We start from the raw sequence: 26,970 nt of genomic DNA, 5'->3' as shown, positions 1-26,970 counted from the left end.
GGGGGCCCGAGGCCTAACGACTGGAAAGGGCCCGCGGTGGCCGGAGCCTCGCGGAGCCGGAGGGCGGGCTGCTCCCGGCTCCCCCTAGCGGTGAAGGCGCGGAAGCCCCTCCGGGCCGGGCGGCCGGCGAGGCGCCCAGGGTCCCAACCCTGTCCTGACCCTCGCCTGACTCCCGTCGTGAGGGCGGCCCTCCTTTAGCTTGCGTGCCGGTCTGGTAACCCGAAATTGTCCCAGGCCCGGGTTAGCCAGCCCGATGCCCGGGCACGCGGGGGCGTTTGCCCAGGCTGGCTGCGCGGGGCCTCGGGGTGCCCAGGAACCCGAGGGGACCGTCTGTGACCAGGCACGAGCAATTCCCTTTTGTAGCCTCAGTTGCCTCGCGGTACACGGACGGCGGGACCCGGTCAGTGGTCCAAGCGGTTGACTCGAACCGCCTTTTTAAACGTAAAACAATTCAGAGTCCCTCAGGGCAGCACTTTTCCTTCTCCCGTTTGAATGGTGACCCAACACTATTAGGCATTCACTAATGCTTTTACATGAGGCGATAGTTTCTTAATCTCAACAACTATATAGGTTTTAAAATTATTTTTAAATAAGCACTACTTTTTTAAGGAGCAGCTTTAACCATGCCGAAAAACTGGGGGATTGTAGAGTTCTCAATATACCCCACACCCAAATCACCCTGTGATCAACATCTGACATTAGTACATTTGTTAAGGAACTCAGACTGATACATTGCTACTTGAAGTTTGTACTTTATTCAGTTTTCCTTGGTTTTTACTTAAAGTCCTTATTTCTGTTTCAGGATCTCACACAGGATACCACATGACGTGTCGTAGTCGTGTCTCCTTAGGCTCCTTTTGGCTGTGATGATTTTATGTAACTTTAAAAGGGGAAAAAAAAAAGTACACGTTCAGGCAATGGAATATTGTGGAGCTGTTATTACACATTCTGATCTGCAACGATCTCCAAGATAGTACTAGTATGATAAGGAACATTCAGGATGGTATATTTTACTTCCACCTTTTTTTAGAGAGAGAGAGTGGGGGAGGGGAGGGGCAGAGAGAGAGAGAGAGAGAGCACATGGGGTGGAGGGGCAGAGGGAGAGGGAGAGAAAGAATCTTAAGCAGGCTCCATGCCCAACGCAGGACTTGAGCTCACGCCTCTGAGATCATGACCTGAGATGAAATCAAGAGTCTGACGCGCAACCGACTGAGCCACCCAGGCACTCCATGTATATGTAAGTGTATATATAACTATTTTTAAACCTCTGGAAGGCTATCTGAAAAACTGGTTACTGGTTGATTATGGGAAAGGGAATCAGATGACTGGAGAACAAGAGTGTGAGGGAAGCCCACATTTTACTCTACACCTTTTGTATTAATTTGTGGGTTTTTTTTTTTTTTATTTTATGTATTTATTTGTGTGAGAGAGAGAACACAAGCAGGGGGAGCGGCAGGCAGAGGGAGAAGCAGGCTCCCTGCTGAGCAGGGAGCCCGATGCGGGACTCAATCCCAGGACCCTAGGATCATGACCTGAGCCGAAGGCAGACGCTTAACCGACTGAGCCACTCAGGCGCCCGTATTAATTTGGTTTTAAAAAAAAACTGTGTATGTGGGGCGCCTGGCTGGTTCCGTTGGTGGAGCTTGTGACTCTTGGTCTCCGGGTTGTGAGTTCGAACGCCGCGTTGGGTGTGGAGATCACTTAAAAATATAAAAAATAAAAACTGCGTGTATGCATTACCTATCATGACAAACATAAACATCAAACATAACAGTACATAGAGGTATAGTATATTCATTGAACCTCTCACTGGGCTCTGTACTGTTTGTATCATAAAATCCAGCCCCCAACTCTGTGAGGACGTCCCCCCAGGTGGGTGCCCCTGCGGCTCCATCAGAATCACAGGCGTGGCCGGTCTGTAAAATGCCTTCCCACCCTGGGCCGGGACTCCTCTGAATATGCCGTACCTGTGTGCCGGGCGCTTTGGGGTGGAGGGTTCTGGGTGGGGTCCGGGTACAGATACCTAGACTTACTAAAGTAAGAAGGGACACAAGGAGGTGGGGGCCTCGTGGGATCTGGGATAGGGTGGTCCCAGAAAGACAGGACTGCGGCTTCTCACAGGTGCTGTTGCCCCTGCTCCCGCAGCCCGGCCGCCTAAGCTCCCCCTCCGCGTGGCCCTGCCTCCGCTCCCCGCCTGCGTCTTCTCCATCCGAGCCCCGATGGAACGCTTAGTCTCAACTCGAGAATTTCCAGAGGGTCAAATAGGTCTGGGCTTAAGGCAAGTGCCTGCACCTCGTACAGGTCAGTGTGACAGGGAGAAACAAGTTACCTCCCCCAAATATTTCACAGGCCTTGCTGTGTCCTCAGCACCGGTTTAGGTGCTGTGTGTGGGGTACAAAAGAGCAAGCAGGCCTCTCTCTCGGGGGGCAGCCTACAGAATGATGTGATTTCAGGGCTTTTAGGAAGGTCCCACTGCTCCAGGTCCCTCCCTCTCCTTCTGGAGATCCACTCAAGCAGCTTCATTTAAATTATGGGTCCGATCCCTGTGGAATTCAGCTCCCCTAAGACAGGTCAGAGTTTAGGCAAGTCTCCCAAGATTTCCCTCAATCCCTACTAGAAGGGCCCTTTTGAAGGCCCTCTGAGATCTTGCTCATGCTCCCTGGGCAGTGAGCATTTACTGCTTCCTTTAGCGTACTCAGGCAATATTCTCTATTTTCCAAACTCCTCACGTCCTTTGTATGCCTCTGGGCCTTCACATTTGCTGGTCCCTCTGTCTAGAATACATTACCCCTTTCAAGGCTCAACTCAAGCTTCCCCTTCCATGGGAGGCCTCACCTGCCCAGGCCCAGGTGGAGGTAGCATCCACCTGACTACCCCTCCCCCCATTCCCACCCCTGGGCACAGACCTGATTGTTGGAGGTGGACAGGATTCAGAAGGATCGGCATCCACATCGGGCTTTGCCATCCTGCCAGCATCTGGTAGGTACTTAACAAATCCTAGCTCTGCTCCTCACATCTCCAGAGCGTGCCTTAGTGATTTGTGTTTATCCAACCATCTTCCCTTTACACTGCAAGCTTTAATTAGTAGGCACAATAAATGTTTGCTAAATGACTTAGTGATTTAACCAGGGAAGAGGAAGATGTTTCCAAGCTCAGAAGCAAGGCTGAGGACCTCTGCTGCCCCAAGAAGCAGGGAGAGGGAGTCCTGCGCTAGGGTCAATATAGGAGGTACAGATGAGAAATTTGGTGGTTTGATTTCAAGGGATGATTGGAGTGGAATAAGGGGACAGAATTGGATGGGTGTGGTGGCATCTGACCATCAGTGGGGGCACACATCTATCCAGCTGGCCCCCAGGCTCAACCTGTCCTGTGCTAAGCAGAGGGGGCACACTATTCAGCCTCCAGGGCCACGGTTGGGCACGTGAACTCGGTGCCTGGACGTGCCCTGTTCTGTGCGTTCTGCAGCCCGAGACCCAAGTAGGAAGGGGCCCTCATTTGCTCTCTTCTTCCTGGTCACTAGTTAGAGACCTGTGGTCACCTCATCTGGTGAGCTCTGTATGGCACCCAGGGCTCTCTGTATGCACCCTTGAAGGTGGTGGGACATGAGGGCTGGAGAGCAGATTATAGCCAGGACACCCCAGCTTCTGGCACCCAACATGTCCTCAGCACCCACTGACATTTTTCCAGGGTTGTACTGCAGAATCTGGGGATACATCGCACCGTTTGAATGGTTCTCTGATGACGCACCCACCTACTTCCTTCAGTCACTACTAAAATCCATTGAACACTTAACAGGGGGCCGGTGCTTCACAGGCATAATCTCATTTAATCCTCCCAAAGATCCAATAAATTCTCTTAAAAAATTATTCTCGGGGCGCCTGTGTGGCTCAGTCGTTAGGCGTCTGCCTTCGGCTCAGGTCATGATCCCAGGGTCTTGGGATCGAGCCCCGCATCGGGCTCCCTGCTCTGTGGGAAGCCTGCTTCTCCCTCTCCCACTGCTTGTGTTCCCTCTCTCGCTGTCAAATAAATAAATAAAATCTATTATTTAAAAAAAAAATTATTCTCATCTTTTTTCAGAGATGGAAACTGAATCAAAGAAGTGAAGTCACTTGCTAGGGTCACAGAGCTCACAAGTGGCAGGGCCGGATCTGAAGCCGGTCTGCCTGCCCGCACAGGCCTGAACTTCCAGCCAGGACCTGGCCGCTCCCTGCGCCCCCCCCCCCCCCCCCCCCCCCCCCCCCCCCCCCCCCCACCGCCCAGCTCTGTCCAGCTCGGAGCCCAGCTTCTGCCCCCCTGTAACCAGAGCTAACCGGAGCTGGTACATCCGACCCGAAGCCCTCCCCTTCGCCATAGTCTTGCTTGGCCTGGCCCCACAGTTTCCACCAACAGCTGTCCCACCTGCCTCCAAGCTCTGCACCTCCCTCTCGTGATGCACAGTCCACCCAGCTGCCCAGGAGGTCCAGGGGGTCCGCGGGGTGTAGGGACCATGGCGGGCAGAGGGCCCTGGTGCCTCTGCGCCGGGCGGGTAGCTGAGAGCGGTGGGGAGGCGGGCGCGGTGCACCGCACTGATCCTAACCAAGTTTGCCAGCCCGGCTTTTCTCATGGCTCCCACACAATGGTCTGCTTTGTGCCCACCTGCCGATAATGCTTAATTAGGCGAGGAGTTGATTAATTTGAGGTAATTGACAGCTAATTAGAGGCCCACAGGCTCATTAACTTGACATCCTGTCTTCGTGAATTGGCTGAGTAGGGTCAGGTGACGGAAGCCGTTGCTTTCTACCCCCCCCCAGCCCTGTGGGCAAAGGTGAACACCTGGGGGGAGGGTTGGGCCGAGCCCGCGGTCAGGTGGGGCAGTCCCAAGGCCAAGAATAGAGGAAACCGAGGCATGGAACGAGGAGGCGTGTGCTCTGACCGTAGGAAGGAGGGAGGGAGCAGGAATGGACGGCTCATGGCATGGGGGCAAAGGAAGGCACTGAAGAGAGGTAGGTGGCTATTAATGGGGCGAACAGCTGGGAGAAGGGGCAAGGGCAGAGGGGTGTGCAGGGAAGCCTATTGGTAATAAGCATAGGCTTTGAAGTGAGATAGACCTGGGGTTGAAGCCCAGCTCCACTACTAACCAGCTAGGTGACCATGTATTAGTGACTCTCTAAGCCTCAGGCTTCTCCTCTGTAAAATGGGGACAACAATAGTTTCTACACCTCCTGAGAATGTGGTGAAGAGTACGTGAGACATGGAAGTAAGGGATTTAGACCAGTACCTGGGAGCCTGGTGAATGCTCAAGTAAGTTAACCACTCTCGGCAGCGGGAGGGAGTGACGAGAAGAGAAGGTAGGTGGGTGGGACGAGTTGTAGGGGGCAATGGAAGCCCTCTCCCAAGAGGCGCCACTGTTCCTCTGCAGGAAGCCTGCATGCCTGCAGACAGCACTGCTGAGGGTGTGGGGAAAAGATCTCATTGTTGCAACCACTTTAGGGGGACAGTGCAGCATGTGACCTTTGACCTAGCAATTCCCTCCTTAGAAATCTATTCTACAGATACACTCGTACATGCACAATGAGTTGCATGTAAGGATATTGGTTCATTACAATGTAGTTTGTAACAGCAGAAGACCAGGAACAACCTAAATGTCCATCATAGGGACTGGCTAAATAACTTATGGTATATCCATACAGTGGGATAGTACGCAGCTGTGTGATCTGTATGTACCAATATGAACAAGACCCAAGATCAATTAAGTGGGAGAAAAAGCAAGATGTAGGACAAGGTGTAGCTCCCACAAGCTAGTGACTCGTGGCCTGAGGGTTAGGGGATGGGGAGATGTGTTTTTTTACAATGTGCTTATTTTATTTATTTTTTTAAAAGATTTTATTTATTTATTTGACAGAGAGAGACACAGCGAGAGAGGGAACACAAGCAGGGGGAGTGGGAGAGGGAGAAGCAGGCTTCCCACTGAGCAGGGAGCCCGATGCGGGGCTCGATCCCAGGACCCTGGGATCATGACCTGAGCCGAAGGCAGACGCTTAACGACTGAGCCACCCAGGCGCCCCTTTACAATGTGCTTATTTTAAATATGGTTTGTATTTACTGTCTTTTCAAAAAGCACTGTAAAATTAAAAAGCAATAGAGCTTTTTTCTCTAAATGAAACCTAACTTGAAATCTGAATTCATGAGGCAGGGTGGCTCTGTGGAACTTGGGGGAGGGGTCCCATCCTCCTCACTTCCTTCCTCCTCCCCTCCAAAGGTTTCAAGGGGGTTTGAAGATCATCTAGAATTCAGTACTGTCCAACAGACTTTTTATGATGATGGAAATGTATGGAGTTCTGCCCCGTCCAGTATGGTAGTCAGCAGCTATATACAGCTTTGGAGCAATTGAAATGTGGCTAGTGTAATGAGCTAAATTTTAAATTTTATTTACTTTCAATTTAAATGTAATAGCTAGGGCGCCTGGGTGGCTCAGTTGGTTAAGCGACTGCCTTCGGCTCAGGTCATGATCCCAGAGTCCTGGGATCGAGTCCCACATCGGGCTCCCGACTCAGCGGGAGGCCTGCTTCTCCCTCTGACCCTATCCCCTCTCATGCTGTTTCTCTCTCTCTCTCTCTCTCTCAAATAAATAAATAATAAAAAATAAAATCTTTAAATGTAATAGCTACATGTGACTAATGGCTACCTATTTGGATAGCACAGAAATCTCCTCAAGGGACTGAACAGCCCAGCCGTCCTAGCCTCTGTCCACACATCTCTTTGCTAGGTGTGGGTGGGGATGAAACCTTCTAATGGTCCTGGGAAACTTGGTTATAGAGAGAACTGGAGGTCTTTTCTAGCAGATTCAGAACTGCATTGGACAGAAGCAAGTCACAGATGCCAGGAGCTACCCTAGAATGCCAGTTCTTTTAGGAAGGATCACCTAAATGACCCATGAGTCAAAAAGCACATCTGTAGCTTTGAGATCAGTCATCCGCTCCAGCTGGGAGGAATGTAATAATGCCCTAGGTGACCGGAGGCCATGGATTCAGGCATCCATTCGACAACTGTGCACCGAGCACCCATGAAGTGTCAGCTCTGGAGCGACAGGGAAACACAGACCAGGTCCAGGCCTTCGAGCAGCCCCCAATCTCGGGACTGAGTTCCCAGGGGAGGGGCAGATAGAGAACGATACTCCCTCATAAGACAGCTCCAGCATCAGGGTTTCTATCACCCTTGGAGTTTGGCTCACAGCCCTTCCCTATGCCAAGGTCACAGAGGGAAAGCACAGAACAGGGCCCCCCAGCCCTTAGGCTCATTTGCTGGCAGAGCATGGAAAGTGGCTGCCAAAGGAACATGCTGAACCTTCTCTATCCTTCCCTCTGACTCTATAGCTTAGAAGCCAGGATGAGTCTGAGATCTTCTAGATTCTCCTGTATTATTGTCCCAGTCAACTCCATGGGGTTGTGGTAGCTTTCCCTAAGTTTCCCTTTAGAGGCTCAGAGGACCCTAAATTCACTTGTTTTAATGGAGGCGTAGACGACACACAGTAAAGCATACAACTACTAAATGCACAGCTCGATGGATGTTTTTGTAGCTGTTGTCGTTTGTTTTTTAAATATTTTATTTTTTTAAAGATTTATTTATTTTAGAGAGAGAGCGCATGCAGGGCAGAGGGGAGAAGGGCAGAGGGGCAGAGGGAGAGGGAATCTTAAGCAGACTCCCTGCTGAGCACTTAGCTGGATGTGGGGCTCCATCTCACACCTGAGATCACGACCGGAGCTGAAGCTGAGAGTCAGATGCTCAACCTACTCTGCCACCCAGGTGCTCTTCGATGGATGTTTGTATACTCACATGCATATAGTCCTGTGTAACCACTAGTCCGATCAAGATAGAGAATATTTCCTACACTCCAGAAGGCTCCTCGTAACCCTCCCCAGTCAATACCCCAAGGTAACCACTATTCTGACCTCTACCACCCTAGACTAGTTTTGCCCATTCTAGAATCATACAGGTATGCCCTTGTGTGCCTGCCTTAATTCTCTCCTCATTCTAGTTTGTGAGATTCATCCACGTTACCGTGTGAAGCACAGTAGTGTGTTTTTTATTGCTGACTGACATTCCATTGTATACATATATGACAATTTATTCATTCTCTTGATGGACATTTGGGTTTTTGTCAATTTTTGACTCACACGAATAAAGTTGCTGTTGACATTCTTGCATATGTCCTTTGTTGGACGCCAGCACCCATTTCTGTTGGGGATATACCTAGAAGTGGAATGAACAAAGACTATGTATTCCTCAAGGTCACATAGACTTGGTGACTCCGCATTCCTGGCAGTGAGGTTTTGAGGTAGGTGTGGGGAGTCAGCTTTAAGTGTCCTCCTGGGGAACTATATGCCCCCACTGTCTGTGGAAGGGTGAGTAGCTCCTATTAGAAAAGAAAGGGTCAGGGAGAAAGTCAAGCAAAGCAGCACAACATGGATTGAGGCCATATGACCACAAGGTCAGAAGCGTGCTGCATGAATGGAGGCTGGGAGGACAGCTGAGCACAGCAAAACAGAAGCTTTCGTTTTGCAGGGTGGAGCGGGTATAAGGAAGAAGCAAGAACAACTGAAGTTCTCTGCAGATTCTTGTTTATTTAATTCACCTCATGGAAATTAAGTTTCTTTTAAGTTCTCTCTCTTTCTGCCTTTATTTACATAACCAACAGCGTACAGAAGAATGTTTTTGGTAACCCAAATATCCTGTTGGCTTCACAGAGATGATAAAGCTCAGTATTTGCGTCTTGAACATTTCTATCCCTGCAGAAGTCCCCCTCAAGGTCCTTCCTAGTTGGTCTCTGACAAGGGTAACCACTATTCTGACTTCTGTCATCATAAACTAGTTTGTGCCTGTTTTCAAACTTTACTTACATGGAATCTGACAGTTTATGTCAATAGTCACTGAGCATTTATTATGTGTCAAACACATCGCTAAACTATCAAACAGCATCTCATGTGATCCTTCCAACAATCCGCTTGACTGAAGAGAAAACCAATTTCAACAAGGCCAGGAATACTATCCGAAGCCAGAAAACTATGAAGTAGCAGAGCTTGGATCCAAACTAGAGTGACCAACTCTCCCATTAGCAGGACTGTCCCTTGCCCTGGGTAACCCCCAAGTCCCAAGCAAACTGGATGGTTAGTCACCCTAACTCAGACCTGGATTGGACTCAAAAGCCACATTCCTTTCCTTTGGCTTAAGATTTCATTCCAATCTCATGGGGAATGTTCTGTCTGAAAAAAACCTCTGTGATATCAGCATTCTATTTGGGTTTGTCTGTTTGTCTTAAGTAGGCTCCGTGCCCAGCATGGAGCCCAACATGGGGCTTGAACTCACAACCCCCGATCAAGATCTGGGCTGAAATCAAGAGTTGGACGCTTAACCGACTGAGCCACCCAGGCGCCCCTTGTTTCTTTCTTTCTTGGCTTTGTTTCATCTTAAAGAAAGATTTCATTGAAAGTAGATCTGAGTAGGGTAAGAACAAAATTATTCATATTAAAAGGGAATTCTGGCATTACCAACGTATCAAACAAGGATTTATTCAGCATCTATACATTGAAAAAGAATTTTAAGATAGTCCCCGACTACAAAAAGTTTATCATTTACTTGGAGGGTTGGGAGTAAAGCTTAGGGAATAAAATTAGAGGGTAATAAATAGTAATAATAATCACCCACATAGTGTACATTATGTCCTAGGGGGCTTACATATTCTATCTCATTTAATCCTCACAATACAGCTATGAGATGTGTACTGCTGTTGTACCCATTTTAGACAAGGAAATCAGGGCTTGGTGAGGTTAAGCGATTTGCTTAAAAAATTCACTGAGCTGTTCACTTAATATTTGTACCCTTAATGCAAATGAATTATACTTCCAAGCAGTGTTTACCTAATGGGAAACCACTGAAGGTGGGGGAAATTTTTCTTTCCCCAACTCCTTTTTTTTTTTTTTCTTAATAATCTCTACACCCAACATGGGGCTCAAACTCACAACCCCAAGATCAAGAGTCGCACGCTCTTACTGACTGAGCCAGCCAGGTGCCCCTCCCCTACTCTTGAATAGCCTATTCCCAATAATTTGGGGCAACATTTTTAAAAATGTGTTTTGGCTTATTTCATCTTTGTCCTTCAGGTCAGAATGCCATTTTTAGCCTCAATGGCTTGAATACAAATAGGCACAGCTTGGGGCTGTGAAGTCAGAGTCCAGCCTTGCCCAGGAGCCCGGGCTAACACAGGCCACCAGGGGCCACAGCAACCTGCCTGGCCCCATAGCCCGGCTCCAGTCTTCTGGCTGCAGTCAGGTCTGCCAGGAATATTCGTACAAGGGGATCTGTCCCCTGGGTCCTCAAGGCCAGCTCCTCTGTTTCCCTCACCACACCCCAGACCTTATCCCTTCACTCAACCCCCTGCCCCGTCACCCATCTCTGCTTTCCAGGTTCACCGGCCTCCACCCAGAGGCACCTTCATCATTCCTGCCTGACACGTCGACTTTCATTTTCCTAAGACGAACCTCATTTGACAATCTCCTGCCCATATTTCTAAGCTCTCTGGGCCTCGCGGTGCTATTTCTCTGTCCTCTCTGGGGTTTGGGACACCAATCATCTGCAGGTTTCATTAGCATGCTGTTTACCCGTGTCTTTCAGATCATTAATGAAGATGCGTAGTGAGACACCCATCCTCACAGCCCCCACCACGTGCCCCCTCCCGGGCCCCGCGCGGCTGGAATCATTATCCTTCCTGGCGTGACAGGGTCAGAACCAAACCAATTTGCATCAATCTTTGGTGATATTGTGAGGTGCCGCCTGCCCTGCAATCCTCATGTTGTAACAATCGCTTCGGCTCTCTGTTCTGGCGTGTTCCTCTCTCCTCCGGGAGGGCTGACCGGATGTGGCCGCCCCAGCTCTCCAGGCTGAAAGCCCCTAACAGTCAGGCAGGATTCAGGGCTGCGCGTGGCTGGTATTTTCCCTTTGTTTCGCTATCCCGAGCTGGGCAGAAAGGAGCACCTCTCTGGGAAACAGGATGGACAAGGACACATACTGGTGACCTGGAGGAGGGAGCGGGCGTCTCAGGCACAGCATTTTTCTTACTCATCATGACATCTATTTCTGTTGAAGGGAAATGAGGAGCAAGGCTCCTTAGGGCCCTCCAAGGCCTAGTCAGATGCCTGGGCCAGTATATTCCAGGTGCCGGGGCCCGGGGTGGACGAGCCATTTCTTGAGGACGAAGTTCATTCTTCTGCATGATTTTCATGTGACCCAGCCCCTGATGCTCTCATCCCTTCTTTATCAGTTCCGTGGCTCTGCTTCCCATCTCGCAGGGACCCCGACTGTATATACATGTGTTCCCCGCCTCCCACGTGCCCCTTGTGTCCCTCAGATCCCAACTTGCACAGAAGGCACCTCATGTCCTTTCCTGAGGGTGTAGCGCCTCTGTCTGGCGCTCTGGGATGAAAACAGAGCAGCATCACTCCAGGCTGCCCTGACCTGCCTACCCCCGACTCCGAGTTCCTCTTTTTTTTTTTTTTTTTCTTCCCCTTCTCTCTCAGTTGGGAAGGGAAAATGAGCAGGAAGAAAGCAGCGAAGGAAACTCTCACCAGCACGTCTGAAGTAATGTTTCGCATGCCCCAGAGCTGGGGAAATTCAGCCTTAGGAGTCGACAGTAAAATTAGGTGACATATATTGTTCTGTGTGGGGATGGACTGAGGAAAAAGAGCTATTTCACAACACTGACTGCACATGTACTGAGAGAACATTTTTCTGTTCCTGAGCAAAGGCTCTGTGGCCTGTGAGGAGGGCTGGGCCCTGGGACGGAGTGTGCTTAGGGCACTACGGGGGATGGAGTAGGGTCTACGACAGGGCTGGATGCTCAGTAAATACTTAGAGGTTTACAGGTTGATAGACACGTTCGTACACAAGAACAAATCTCATTACCATAAACAGATGTCACCGGTGAACTCTGTGTGCGCACGCACACGTGCATGGTACTAGGCTGGGCAGATAGGGCATTTTAAGCCCCATATACCTGTATACTCAGCTCCAGAGGCTTCCCCCCATGTTATGAATGCAACACGTGCTTCTGTGGAGAGTTTGGAAAATGTAGGAAAAAAACCCCAAAATTTCCCACAATCCTCCAAAGAGACAGCAAGTACTGTTAATACCTTGGTCTATTTCCTTACAATCCCCTCCCCCCCATATTGGATATTATGTCGTATTTATAATTTTACATCTTGCTATTTTATTTTCGCTTATCATGACAAACCATTTCTTCCATGATATAACTTTTGCAAACCTACTAACTGGCTGCATAATAGTTCACTCTGTGAATGTACCATTATTTAATCAATAGTTCTGGGTACGAAGGACCTTTGGGTCAGTTGGCTTGGGGAAAGCGGCACTGTGAGAAAAGCAAGGGATGAGGGTCCGCCAATAAGAAAGTGGAGACAGGGGCGCCTGGGCAGCTCAGTCGGTCAAGCATCTGACTTTTGATTTCGGCTCAGGTCATGATCTCAGGGTTGTGAGATCGGGCCCTGCGTGGGGCTCTGCACTGAGGGTGGAGCCTGCTTGGGATTCTCTCTGCCTCTCCCTCTGCCCCTCCTTCTCCCCATTCTCTCTCTCTCAAAAAAAAAAAAAAAAAAAGGTGGAGGCAGAGACAGCAGAGACAAATGGAGGGGAGGAGGAGGCCAAGGAAGAGGTTCTCAGGAGCTTGCTTTCTCCATTCCTCAGAGACCATTTATGGTTCTGACCCCTGCACAACCCTCGTGGCCCTACCCAGGGCTTTGCTGGTAGCTGCAGCCAATGCTTCTCATTCCCAATCAGCCGAAAGTCACTGACTTTTCCAACCTCTTTTCGGCTGCTCCTTTGTGTGAAGCCGCTGGCTCGGGCCCGCTCAGCTCCTGGGGCTTGGCCGCATCCCGGAAAGCCCTGGGATGTGACCTTCAGCCCTGCTTGACCCTGAGGCCCCGGGCTGCAGAGGCAGGCCAGGCTGTTCTCCATGGGCTCCTAGAGACGGCAAAGCCGGGAGGAGGCTGCTACGGGGGGAGTCCAGGCCCAAGTGAATCCTGCTCAGGCCTGGAAAGGGAGCATCTGGAAGAAGGATGGAAGGATTGGGGGAGGGGTGAGGTGGGGAGGGGCGGAGGACACAGCAAAACAGGGAAGTGCATTCCTGTGCAGTGACTGGAATAGTATGGATGCTCAGCAAATGTGAGGACCATCAAGACTAGTGAAGCACAATGAGTTGAGGCTCATGCCAAGCTCAGTATCAGCTCAGAAACCTGCCGCTGTCACAAAGAACACCTCTCCTTCCCTTGTTCATGAGTAACAAACAGTCTTCAATGCCACCGTCTGCAGAGTCAGCCGTGATATTTGCTGAACGTCCATACGAGCAGAAGCTGCCCCAGAGGCTGGAAGGAGGGGGGCAGGAGTGCCCAGTAAATGTCAGCTCTCTGGAAGAGTGAGAGAAATGGGTTCTCTGCTTCACCCATTTCAACTGTTCTAGGTAACCAAAAGTTACTATATTTTCCCTGTAAGAATTATGAATTTTTAACAAATGTGAGTATAGTAATTAAACAATGCATTGAATCCATTTTTAAAGATAAATCCATCAAGCACTCATATAATGGGTAAGATAGGCCATGTGCTGTTCTAAATACTTGCAAGTACTAATTTAATCTCTACAATGACCCTAGGAGTTAGATGCTACTATTGGACCCACTCCATAAATGGGCAGACTAAGGCACAGACAGATGAAGCAATTTACTTATGGTCACATGGTTAGTAGATGGTAAAAACAGGATTTGGACCCAGGCAATCTGACGGAAGGGTCTATGCCCTTATCCATGATGCTTGCCTGCCTTTTTTTTTTTTTTTCTTTTTTGAGGGGGGGGGGGGCAGGAGGAGAGGGAGAGGGAGAATCTTAAGCAGGCTCCATGCCCAGTGCAGAGCCCGATTTGGGGCTTGATCTCACAACCTTGAGATCATGACCTGAGTTGAAATCAAGAGTCAGATGCTTAACTAAGCCACCCAGGCGCTCCCTGCCTGCCATTTTAAAGTAGAAAAGGTTCCAAGGACACTGTGGTTCAGAGAGAAGTGAATTCATGACCACACCCTGCCTCTCTTTCAAGATCCATGCTCTTAACTTAGACTAGCAAGAAAGCTATGAACACTGAGTATCATGGTGCAGTTCTTCCAACAAATTCTTATTAAGCACTTATATTGTGCCAGGTACTATCCTAATCTGTTTATAACCAAAGAAACTGTAAGAGACTGAACAAATTTGGATCAGATTCTTTGACATCTCCCAAAAGTTATTTAAAAAGTCAAATCCTATTGTTACCTCTGTGTGTCTCAGATAGGGATGATGGAAAAACAACAAAGCAACTCTTATTACTTGAGCTTTCTGGCTCCTTGGAGTCCAGATAATTGTTTTCTGGTATTGGAAGTCATTTTCAATTTTAAGTTTTCAAACTTGGTAGAAAATACCAATTTATTTGTAGTATTTGTGGAATTATATTTTATTTGAAATTCCATATTCTAAGGGAAAAGAATCAGCAGATATTGGCCAGAAGCATCAGGTACAGATCAAAACAGAAAGCAGAGACCAGGATAAGATAAAAATATGTGTGAGTCCAACTCAGCTCAGAGCTTGATTTTAACTGAGATTCCAAATGCCACTCTCCCCTGCATTCCTTTGTCCCTGGCTATGACCAAGTTCATGGCTGTATCACCCCTAGTAATCCCTGTAATGGGCTGCAATCCTGGGGGAGCAGTTTCTGTTTATTAAGTGGCCAACCTCTGAGCCACATGGGAGTGTGGCTGTTGATGGGCCACTTTTCTGTTTAAAAAAAACAGGGATCTTCCAGGAGAGAGAATGGGGATAGTAAGCAAGGCTTGTGGGAGAGCCAGAGACCCAGAGCTGATGGGTGCTGGAAGTGAGAGCCCCCTTCCGGGTCCTGAGCTCTCCGAGCGCAGAATTCACACGTGTGTGCTGCACGTTAGCTAGGCTCGAGCTCACTGACTGCGGTTGTAGGGGCTTCAGTGCAGGTCCAAGGATGGTGCCACACTTGTAGCTGCCCACGATGCCACCAGCGTGGACACGTGGGAGAAGGGATGAGGAGACCCAAAGGGGACAACTGGCGAATGAACGGGGCGAGGCAAATAGCAGGGAGTGGGTCTCTCCCGAGGTGCCCAATTCTTAGTGCTTCAGACGGCAGCCCAGGCAATGGGACCAGGCTGCACCCGGAGCTGTTCTCCCAAACCAACGGCCTCGTCCTTCTCTGCCCACAGCCCCAATGTCTGCCTTTAGGAGTGGGGGAGACATTGCCACAGCTGCTTCGCTGTTTAGACACCCTGTCCCCTCACTGTGTCCCCCCTTCCCCTGGGCACTTGTCCTCTGGTGAGAGTTGTGTGAAGCGGAAGACAATTTGGGGCTTATTAGTGTCCCAGGGAGACATGTAACTTGTGTTGCTGGGACCCAAACAGCAAGAGTCTTAGCAGCAAACTCCAGCCGAGAAAAGACTGAGGAGTTGTCTCACCTAATTACAGGGAATGGCCCTCTTTGTGTTTGTGACTCGGTACGGTTGTCCGATCGCTTTTGATCGCTTTTCTCCATTTGCTGGCTCAGGCCATGCTGGAATTGTGCTAATTAGAAGAGAAATGGACAGAGTGATCCTGTCAGCCCTGGTTACTGGTGGGGACAAAGCGGAATATTATTCTGAGGCAGTGTGTTGTGAGGGCCCTTCTTCCAGCTCTCATTAGGAGGAAGGGGCCCACAGGAGGGGAAGGTTCCGAATGCCCGCGCTGGCGAACGGAGCACTGGGGTGTTCATGTGCTAATTAACAAGCTCTGCAGCACCGGCGCCAACCATGAGCCTCACGGTTGCACCTGGTGCCACCTGAAGCTCATGAAGAAAAAGTGTGTGGGTCAGAGTGGGAAGGCTGGTGGCCTCTTTCGGCATAGGCGGGGACCCAACCCCAAAGTGCCAAAAAGCCTAGATAGAGAGGAGCAGTCAGTTAGAGGCCAGTCAGAACTTACAGACTTGGGAGAGGCTACTGTTTGGGGTGGGGGCTATAAGGCTCTCTGGGGAAAGAGAAGCCCATGTAGGGGCCGTCTGGCTGGCACAAGATGAGGAAAACACAAACTGGAGAACTTAACCAAATGGTTGGACATGGATTTTGTGTAGAAGTTGAAAGCTGGTAAGAAATCATGTCGTCTGACCCCTGGGACCATCCACCTTGGCCCACCAGCCCATGTCCTCCCCTCCTGTTCTGCCTGTTTCTCTTTTCTGTGAGGCCTTAATCCTGGAGGAAACAGAAGGGACCAGAGCATCCCACTGGAAAGGAAATTTCTTGGTTTCATCACAAAGCTCCTGTGGAAGTCCAAACACCCTTCTGAAACCAAAGAGGCAATGGACTGACTTACCAGCTCCATTTCCATGGCCCAGAAGATAGAGGAGCTACAGTTAGCTAGAGGACCACAAACAAGCAGCACTTCCCAAGTGTCCATTTAAAAAATATGATAAGTGGGTCACCAAAAGATACAGAAAAATTAACAATGGCATCTTGCTATTAATACAGTTAATAGCCTGTGAACTTTTAGTGCCCTGACAATGGAAGGAAGGCCGAGCAAATCAGCAGAGGCCAAAGCAAGAATCTGAGAGACTGAAGTGAGCAAGAAGCAACAAGACTGCTGGTGAGAAAAGACTTGACTAAGAATTTGCAAACGTGCCTCCAAAGCCCCGGTGCTATTCCTCTTAGCCAACAGTTGTTTCCGCAAGGAAGGCATTCAGAATGGCAAAGGGAAAGGCAAGAGAAACCTGTGGGCAAATAATACATAATTATTTATCGGAAAAATAATCTCTCAAGATTTAGAGCAGCGCAGTCACGACTCTGTCCCTGCCGAGGCAGCCGGCCGGCCGTGCTTTTCCAGGTCACAGAGATCTACTGCCCACCCAGTTGTTTTCTTGGAAATCAATGATGAGCCAATGATGCCAAGCAATTTGCTTTCCTCACATGGAATGTTTCTCTGAAAGGGCATGATGCTCTGCTCGAGGGCAGGTAAACTATCAACGGGGGGACAGTGATAGTACAAATACTTGCTCTTCTCTAGTTCTTGAGCAGAGGCGAAAAGGAAGTCACACTAAGGATTTTATTTTATTTTATTTTAATTTTTTTAAAGATTTTATTTATTTATTTGACAGAGAGAGACAGTGAGAGAGGGAACACAAGCAGGGGGAGTGGGAGAGGGAGAAGCAGGCTTCCCATGGAGCAGGGAGCCCGATGCGGGGCTCGATCCCAGGATCCTGGGATCATGACCTGAGCCGAAGGCAGACGCTTAACGACTGAGCCACCCAGGCACCCCACACTAAGGATTTTAGTAGGTGGCAGAGAAACATTTGTTTTCAATCCACCATATTTAACTGGAAGTCTGCAAGCAGGTATGGACCCTTCCAGCTCAAAGAAGACACAGAAGAGTAACTAGATGTGTAGGAGAGAGCTGTAACCTTGAAGAGCTTACAACTCAGTGGGACAAGAAGAGATGCACTTGGAACACTTAAATATAAGGCGGAGTTGGTAAGAATAGTAAGGATGGGATACGTAAATGTTGTAGTAATGCAGGGAGAAAGACTGTTTCCAGCTGGTTCACCAGGGGTTTGTAGGAAGGGTAGGTTTGATATGTGCAAAAGAGACTTTCTAGGAACTCAATGGCATGAGCAAAGGCACTCAAGTGAGGAAATGGGAATTGTTCAGATTAACTGGAACAGAGACTTCACATATTGGAGAGGAGGGGTGATTAGGATTACATGCAGAGAGTTTTAAATGCCAGGATAAGAGACCCAGACTTTATTATTAGACACAAGGAGGTATTAAACGTTTTTAAGTAATACTTTAGGGAATTGAGCAGTAATGAGCTTGGATGGCCGGTAGAACAGACTGGAAGCTGGGAGACCAAGTAGTAGATGGTCATAAAGCCTCACACCACCCACTATGATATTAAGGGGAAAACAGCAGGTTATTTATCATTATAGTTGTACTTTCTGATGAATGCTTTATGCAACTTGGCCCTTTGAGGAAAAGAAAAACTCTCCTATAAAAGGGACTTATTTATTATGACGACACAGAAACCATCATATACAAAGCACAGTCCTCTAACACACTGAAGTACACACACATTACACATCCATTTATATTATCAATATAAAAATACATCATTAACATTTCTAAGGATGACAAATACGAAACCAATAAATATCGCAATTCTAAAACATCTACTTACATTAAGTGCTGGTGAATAAGATGACAATAAAAGAAAGGCCAAAGCAGACCGGAAAACCAACTACATAGCCTTGGGTTACAGACCTGAGTTGGTTTTGGGGAGGCATCTTCATATTCTCCATGTATTTCTCAATTTCCCCAAACACTTAAAAGTGCCTGATGTCATCAACTCTCAAAAACAGAGTAAAGGAAAAATTTGACGTTATGGCATTCTTTTTTTGCCCTCTCTTCCCCTCCCACTCCAACCGTATTTAGAGAAAAAGGAATGTCAATAATAAGCTTAACTTAAAATCTATGCCTCTCCAGCCTAAATTTCTATATCGCATCCAGGCAGAATCTTTTCTTTCTCACTTACCCATCCTTTGTGACTTGTGTTCAACTTTTCCCCTTATCAATATGTAAAATTGCATGGATGGCAAAAATGAGAGAAAAACCCAACATTAATTCTAGCATGGGAAACAAGGCACAAATGTCAGAAATGGTTAATAGACCAGCTATTAAACTGAATAGGGCTGCACCCTCGCACAGACACTCAGGACCAATAGTTTAACCACAACTTTCCTTGTATCCAAATACCATCAGACAACTGCCACGTGGATGTTCTTTGCATGAAGGTTAGGAAGCCTCATGGCCTCAGGTACTTCTCAAAACATTACAGAGGCTGGGGGCTGGCTTACGAGACAAAATATGGAGAACATGTGTAATCAATTTTACGCATGGGTTAGGTTTTCAGGTTTTAACACAGGGACAGCTAACTGGCAAAGAGCTCCATAAGAATTGTCTTTAAGTCAGGAAATTCTTTTTTTCCTCGTGCACACTCGTGTGCTTTGGTGAAAATATCTGCTATGTGCTATGAGACGGGACAAGGGGGGCAAAACATTGCCACCATTCCACAGCACATTCCTTTCAGGTCAATTAGAGTTTCTCGTTTTTAATCAAATGGGAACTCCTGTAAACAATCTCCTTCTCCTACCTTTTAGGCCATACTGACTTTCTTGTGTGGATCTGTAACAGATTACTGGAACTCAAAAGTCCTTTCTTTCATCTTTAACTTGGTCTTGAGGTCTAGAATCCAATGTAACCTTGCATGATGGGCCTTTCACTAGCTAATCCCAGGAGGGATCCCCTTTTCCTGGAATCAGAACTGATGGTGGGGAATGAAAGGCACTGGGGAATGGGACTATTGTGAAAGGTACAGAATTTTTAAAGCAGGTGTATATTTCAAGAAGATTCTGGCTTCTCCAGCTGGGGATTCTTGGAACCCAATATATATTGGAGAGTTCACAGGTCAGGCTGCCTGGTCTGTTTCAGAATCTCATTGGTCTCTGGTCTCCTCGCACCATAAATACTTCCTAAGATATCACGTACAAGTCAAAAGAACCCGTCTAATCAACGTGCCACAACTGACTTTGCCATCACCGAATCAAACCAACTGTAAGGTCCTGGGACTCCTGAATCACTTTCTGAAATGAGAGAGCAGGACTTTGACCTTTAAGAATGATGTGCCCTCTGGGGTTACCCATATCCAAGGCTGAGATGGTCAAAGTCCGGAAGCTGACTGAATAACTGCACTGATCCTTCTGTAGAGAATCGATAGAGCAGATTCCTCTCTTGCCGCCAAAGGTCCTCAGAGGTGCAGAGTGCCAGGAGCAGGGGAGAGGGTCAGTCCTGGAGGTGCACCCTCCGGCCTCTCACCAGGAAGCGGAGAGTTGCACATTGCCAGAGCTGCACTGGGAGGGGAGCACGGTTCCAGTCCCCCAGGACATCCTGTCCACAAGCAGCTGCTGCTACTTCTTGGGTTTCTCCAGAATGTTGAGAAATTTTCCCCGTGTCATCTCTCTGGCTGGAATCACAGCAAATGGAAGATCAATGAAAACCCACAATCTGCAAAAGAGATCTCAGGAAAATATAATTTAATAATGCAAACTGATTTAAATTGTAAAAACAAGTTACTACCAGAACAGATTTAATCACCACTAACCTCCAAAAAGAGGGAAAAACAAATCACCACTGACAACGAAAACTGTACAAAGCTGTTCTGAAGTTGGCAACTGCTATAAGGCATAGGCCAACTGGGGAAGACTATCATTCCCCCCTTAAAAAAATGCCCAGGGAATTCCCCCCAAACCCCTCTCTCTCAAGAACATAACCTAATACTCATGTTCACTATGTCAGGGGGTTTGCTCTTGGAGACTATAATCCAACCAAGATTAGAGTCTTCTCTGGGTTGTTGGTCTCTGGACATTTATAATCTCAAATCAAAATTAGAGATCATTTACCCCATCTCTCAGCAGTGGAAGTCCCTGGATGCTGTAATATAACACGGTTTATATTCCCTCAGTGCAGTTCATCTGTGGATGGTGTAATAAAGTAGGGTTTATAGAGCTTTGGTCTTCTCTCTCTTGGCATTGTCAGTCCTTAGATATTTAATATAGCCAGGCAAGGTTTATGTGTCTTTCTCTGACTTTCAGCACCATCAATCTTTGAATGCTGTAGTTACAAGAGGGTTTATACAGCTACTTTCCTACATATGAGGCTCCAAAATGAAAGTAAAACATTTCTCAATTACAAGGGCCACTCTAGAAGCCCGCTGTTTTAGCTCCGTCAAGCAAGTCCTCAGAAAATGGGTGAATTATAACACCCCCTTCATCCTCATCACAAAATCATCTTTCCGGATCTCTTAAATAGATTTCACAGTGCTCAAAGTTCCCAGTGGTCGGTGCTGGAGGCCAGAAGTCTCAAGGCACCTGCAGCATGAGAAGGACCTGTGCCCTCGCCTCCTTGCAGCTTGACTCAAGTCCAGAGATGGTGGGAGATGAGTGGGCTCCACGCCCCCTCCCTAGCAGTTCCTGGTTTATTTGTACAACAGAGAACTATAACAATACAAACTCTGTAACCACCGGAAAGCTTCCGGTACCTGCAGTCCCTGTACTCCTCATCTCTCACAAATTCTGGAGCTCCAACAAAGGGAAAGGAAATCCCATTAACTAGGAATGGAAGCTCCAGTGCTAAGTGCTGCCTCATGTGCCCAAAACCCCACCCGGGCTCAAATCAAACTGACCATTCCTTTCCTTGGTGGATCTGCACCAAACCCTACACAGACAAAGTTCCAGTAAGACGTGCAATTATTTGTTTATATAAATGTCTTCCTGCCCTAAAGGGTAAGGACTGAGGGTAGAGACTGTTTCATTATTCTTTCTATCATCAGCACTAGATGTAGTATCTGCTAAATAAATGTTGGCTGGACGAATGATAATATACAAAAGAAGTATTCCAAGCAGGAACACAATAATGTTTATTGCCTTCCTTTCCAGAGACAAACAGTAAGACGTATTAATGGCCCTAGTTAATGGCCTTCATTCTCTGCATTCTGGGTTTTTTTTTTTTTTTCTTTCTTTCTAAATTTACCTTGCTTGTTTGGCAAGAAAAAGAATTTCCTTTGATGAAAGTAATGCCAGACTAATGGAGAGACAGAGGTAGGACTAACTACCCTAGAGGAAATCCAAACAGGTATCGTCTCACCCATGCGAGGTGGCATGGGCTTTTAGATAACACAGGGTCTGAACTCAGTTTACGTTCCAGCTCTAGCGCTTAGCGGTGGGGTGACACCTCGGGCTGGGCAAGATCTCTGAGCCTGTTTCTTTATCTGCAAAATGAGTAGCATATTAATGCCACCTGCCCTGCTTTCCTCTTGGCTATTCAGCAATGAACGTGCTTGGTGGAGTGGTACCATTAACACACCACCTTTCAAAGGAGGGTAAGTAGCTTCTCCTGCACTCGGTATTTCCTGAGCGAATGAATGAACGAACTGTGATAAGAAGGGAGGCTAGCAACCTCAAAAATCCCATTCCTTGGAAGCTTTCCCCTCAGCCTTATCCTACAGGTGACCTATACTTTTGGCCAGAGTGGGTCTCATCATTTATTTCTACTGGATGGGCTTCCTGCCTCCTCTCCCGTGCCTATTAAGAAGGAGTTTTACACAGTATCAAATGATCCTGCAGCATGGCTAGAAGCAAGTACTTTGGAAACCAGATGTGGGTAATCCAAAACTCTGCTGGGTAGAACAGAGACTTGCTCCAAAACTCCTGGGCCTGGAGCACTGTATTGATCTTACTAATTACTTCTGCCTGCTTCCCTTCACATCCCCCGATTCTTTACTGTTTTTTTCCCCAAATGGGAGAATGACCAATATTTTAAGGCATAAAATTTAAAAAGACCCAATCTAGTCAAGGGATCAAAAGGATTTAAAAGGCAAAATAAACAGTTCTTCCAAAGTCTCTCAGTGGCAAGCTCTCCTTGAATTTAACCAATCCTTTTTAACAACCCTTTCCCCACTCAATCATTCCTCCCCCTTCAACCTAATCTGAGCACACAGAGCTGCAGAAAACCACCGTAAAAGTAGAAGTAATTCAAAGACCTCATCTTCTACGTGGGAGGGGAGAAAGTTTTCCTACTCGCCAGTCCCATATAGGAGATATACGAATTCATGACAGAGTGCTCCCTAAAAGAGGGCTGTGCCCTATAAATCACATCCTAAGCACCAACCCCTCCTTGTGCGCGGAGAAACTGCTGTGGGTCAGGGGCAGCTTCGGACCTCGAGCCCTCCTGTTCGCTTGTTATCAGAGATGTTAACATCTCTGATTAATTCACATACCCCTTATTTTATTCCTCATTTCTTTATCCTTGCCTTCCTGCTTTGCTGCAGCATGAAGATTCTTACCGACCTGCGACAGTACTCGCCGCCTGCTAGCCGCACCCCCCTAAACCTAGTGAAATTGTTTAGTGATGCCAACCGCGCTTTTAATTTGCAAGACATCAGACACAGAGGTAATTTATACCAACATCTGTTCATTTTTGACTTCTGAAACAAACTCGCACATGCTGCTACAAAATCCCATTAGGAGTAGGGAGACAGCCTTCTGCTACTATTCTGTATTCCTCTTACACACACATGCACACACACACACACACGAGTGCGCGCGCCCACACGCACACACATACACACCTCTTCCGGCAGGGTTTTATGTGTAAATGTATTTTATGAAAAAAGTCCCACCAAGGATTTCAAATCTCTCCAGGGAAGAGCCTGGCTTGCTTACAGAGGAGAGGAAGACATTTCTACTCCCCTGCCTCGTTCCATCCCTTCTTCTTCCCACTAGTTACAGCTTGGTACAATTCTTGCATTAATGGCCCTGGTAAGATTACACGCTCCCCGGCTTGACACTTCCAGTTCCTCTCTTCTCTCCTGGTTCTTTTTTTCCACCGTGTGTTAGAAGACAATCCTAGAGACGATAAGATTGCTAGAGTCAATATAATTTCTTAACTGTTTTCTAATTCTGGATTAATCCTCTAGGATTACAAGGTTCAACAGGAAGGCAACGCTGCTCTCACATTCTAATAATTATGCCAAGAGGGATCCACTGGTCATCAGCCACCACAGTATCTGTGTGCAGATGAGAAGCAGGGCCTCCATGTCAAGTCACGATGTACAGGCCTCCTATGTACTGCAGACCGTGGACAGAGTAAGTCACAATACATACTGTCAGCGTAGGGTGAACGTGTGAATTGCTGCCGAGAATGTGGGACAGGAGGCCACTTGTACACATTTAAAGACAGCAAATGGATAAACTACAATCAACTTCCAGGTTTATGCAGTTTCTATTACCCCTGCATCGTCTCCCTAGGGCCGTCAGGTTCACGGCAGCTGTAAATACCTGGATCGACTTAGAGGTCAGGACTGAAGGGAGGACTCCGGCCTGCTTGCTCTGAAGGTGGTGTGTGGTTTAATACAATCTCTTCTTTAGATTCTCCAATTCCTCCATCTACAGTTAGCCTTGTCTCTGGCTCCCTTTCCACAATGACTATCCCCAAACTGCCTTCTCTGCAGTAAATTTTCTTGGTGGCTGGTTGAAGAAGATTCAGTGGTACAGATTGATTTCTCACCAGTGAGGGGATGAGGGATTACCAGAGGCACCCTGGTTAACGAGATTGGGTGCAGAATCTCTCACGAGACCAACCCTCTCTGCCAGGGTTTTGCACCTTTCGCCCATGACATATGGGTTTCATTATAGAAAGATTTTCCAGATTATAACTTTGAGGCAATTGCCTGATAAAATTCTGCTCGGCTTTAATGTAGAGAACAATGTAAAGATTAAGTAACTTTTTAATGAAATGGGAGAAACTCATAATGTTTGGTTTTCAATTCCAAGGCAAACTACTTTAAATATTTCTGTGCCTCAACATAATTAAAAACATTAGCGAGATGGAGAAAAGTTACAACAGGCTGTCTTTAGGAGACTCTAATATGAATGGCAGGAAACAAAGGAAACAGCATAACCCTGTGAAAAGAGCAGGGCTTTGAGCATCAGACAGGCTTGGAGGGTTGCACCCCAGCTCCTACACAGGCCCTGGACCACTGCAGGCAAGTCACCCGAGACATCTTTCCGAGCTTTGGTTTCCTCTTTTTTTTTTCTTTTTAAATAAAACTCACTTAAAAATAAATAAATAAATAAATAAACCAACCAACCAACCAACCAACCTCACTTTTATATTATTATTATTTTTTTAAGTAAGATCTATGCCCAACGTGGGGCTCAAACTCACAACCCTGAGATCAGGAGTTGTGTGCTCAACTGACTGAGCCAGCTGGGCACCCCTTGGTTCCCTCATTTGTTCAAGGTGGAATTAATATAAAAGTCACGTAGGCATTTAGTAAACGCTAGCTACTGTAGAACTATCTTTTTCTCTCTTTCATTTCAAACAAGTTTATTTAAGCAAAGAGACACTTGATGGGAAAACTATGTAGGATTCATTTCTTGTAGAGCAATTTATTTCTACTTAAAGACAAAATGCCCTACGTGTAACAGCTACGTACAAAAAAGTTATACAATTGTCCTTGGTTTTGCAATGATAAATGAAAAACATTAGAATTCTCCAAATGAACAAGGTACGCAAGGATTTTTTCTTGTTTTTTTGTTAAACAGTGAGAGCAAAGTAACTGGAATACGAGATAAGAGCTGAATGAGCATGCCACTAATGGGAAAAGGGGATACTTTCACTGAACCAGTATTTTATCCCATTCCATACCCATTTGATGTTGACCAGAACAGAGAATTGGTCGTTTCATTTTTAAAAAAGGCCACATGCTTGTGTATATACACCAGTTTCTTTAAGTACAATGAAGGAATGATGAAGGGAAAAATGAAAGAAGAGAGAAATCCATACTGCACCGGTCAGGACTAGTGGAACCAAACTGCAGTTTTCTGAGAATGGGTCCATGCTCTGTGGGAACTGAGTTTTGGAGTAAACTGCAGGTTCCCTTTGTAGTAGACACTTCCTGTCTGCTGCTGGAACACATTAACTATCTTCACACTCTATTTCCAATTGTGCAGGTGTATCTCTTTCGTGACTTGGCTGCCTATCAAACTGGTATCTGAACTGCCTCCTTGACAAACCCTGTCGTGCACAGGAGGCCTTCATTAGCTGACTAAGTGCCTTAAATCGCACCACAGACCTATCCTGCCATGCCAGCTTCAGGTTAATATGACTATTGTTCTTAGTCTTGACCTCTTCCTTCCTTGCGTTTTTCGCTGGCCAAGGGGAGCCCTGGAACTCCTTAGCTGCCACTTCACGAAAGAGGTACCGGGTCCGCACCGAGACTGCACACAGGCAGTCCGGGGAGTGGCAAAAGGAGATCAAACAATTTATTTTCTAAAAGATCTCAAATGTAAAACAAAAGGAAACAGGAATGACTTGCATCTGTGTGACACGTCTAATCTGGAGAATCACACCTGCCGGAGTAATGTTGGGTCTTAGTTAGAGGCAGCCACCTCCCTTAACTCTACCAGCAGCTTCTTCTAGCAAAGAGGAACACATAAAATCCTAGTTTAGTTTAAATCAGTACGCTAAGAAGCTATTTACTGAGTTAGCTTCATTGAAAGATAGTTTCATAGAAATGATGCCATTTGTTATAATTATGGTTTCGACGCTTTTAAAGATTACTTTTTTGGTCCTTGAAACGTTGAATGCATTCTAATAACTATGACAAGAGGGATCTCCTAGTCATCACGGTGTGCTAAGCAGGAGAGAGGCATGAAGGGGGAGAATGAATAGTTAAGTTAGTCACACGAAGTGCCGACTACGTACTAGATATTAGGGAAGATTCAAATAAATGAGAAGTGGCCTCTGAGATGGAGCTAGTTGTTCACAGGTTATTTTGGTGCGTTAGAGGAGAACAAAAGGAAACCGATGTGATTTATAATTCCGAGTTCTCTCTCACAGGAACGTGGAAGTTTTTTGGTCACTCTGGCAGAGAGCCGGGGTTCAGCAGAGCAGCTCCAGGGCAGCCTGCCAGACTGGGATTCTTCCGCATGCTCCAGTTCAGACCGCCGCACAAAACGTACCAGTAAGTGAGCGATAATTCAAGTCAAGGACTAAGCACTTACTTTTTCATGCCTCTAATGCAAGAGCAGCTGGTGCTGGGGCCACTGTCAAGAACAGAAGGTGCTATGAACTGAGTAGGGTGTCATGGATGAGGAGGGGTCTAGAGAGCCTCATTTAGACACTTGGTGGCCCTCAGAAGGTGGTGTAGTTGTAATAAGGTCTTCTAATCATTCTCAAAGAACTCATGAGAGAGTTCACGAGTAAGAGTCTTTAGCAGAAATCTTACTTTTCTCTAAAATATATAGAAGTAGCATTT

General features: G+C 47.1%; 1 protein-coding gene across 4 annotated transcripts in view; it reads right to left on the bottom strand.

Annotated features, from left to right (window-relative positions):
* Positions 1–736: 736 nt before the first annotated feature.
* The window catches only part of LIN52 (lin-52 DREAM MuvB core complex component), a 130,214-nt gene continuing 103,980 nt past the window's right edge, over positions 737–26,970 (bottom strand). For 2 of the 4 annotated variants that reach the window (XM_032405563.1, XM_032405562.1), the window contains exon 6: positions 18,088–20,115. In XM_032405563.1, the coding sequence (XP_032261454.1) occupies positions 20,060–20,115 (56 nt within the window). In that variant the 3' untranslated portion in view covers positions 18,088–20,059. Of the gene's footprint in view, positions 881–18,087; positions 20,116–23,371; positions 23,555–26,970 lie in introns of those variants that run through there. The other 2 variants (XR_004299578.1, XM_032405565.1) reach the window with 2 other exon arrangements.

The sequence above is a fragment of the Phoca vitulina genome, unplaced genomic scaffold (genome assembly GCF_004348235.1).
Source record: "Phoca vitulina isolate PV1807 unplaced genomic scaffold, GSC_HSeal_1.0 scaffold7, whole genome shotgun sequence".
NCBI classification, from domain to species: domain Eukaryota; kingdom Metazoa; phylum Chordata; class Mammalia; order Carnivora; family Phocidae; genus Phoca; species Phoca vitulina.
Note: the sequence above shows the minus strand (reverse complement) of the source record. Positions and strands in the feature narration are given on the sequence as shown.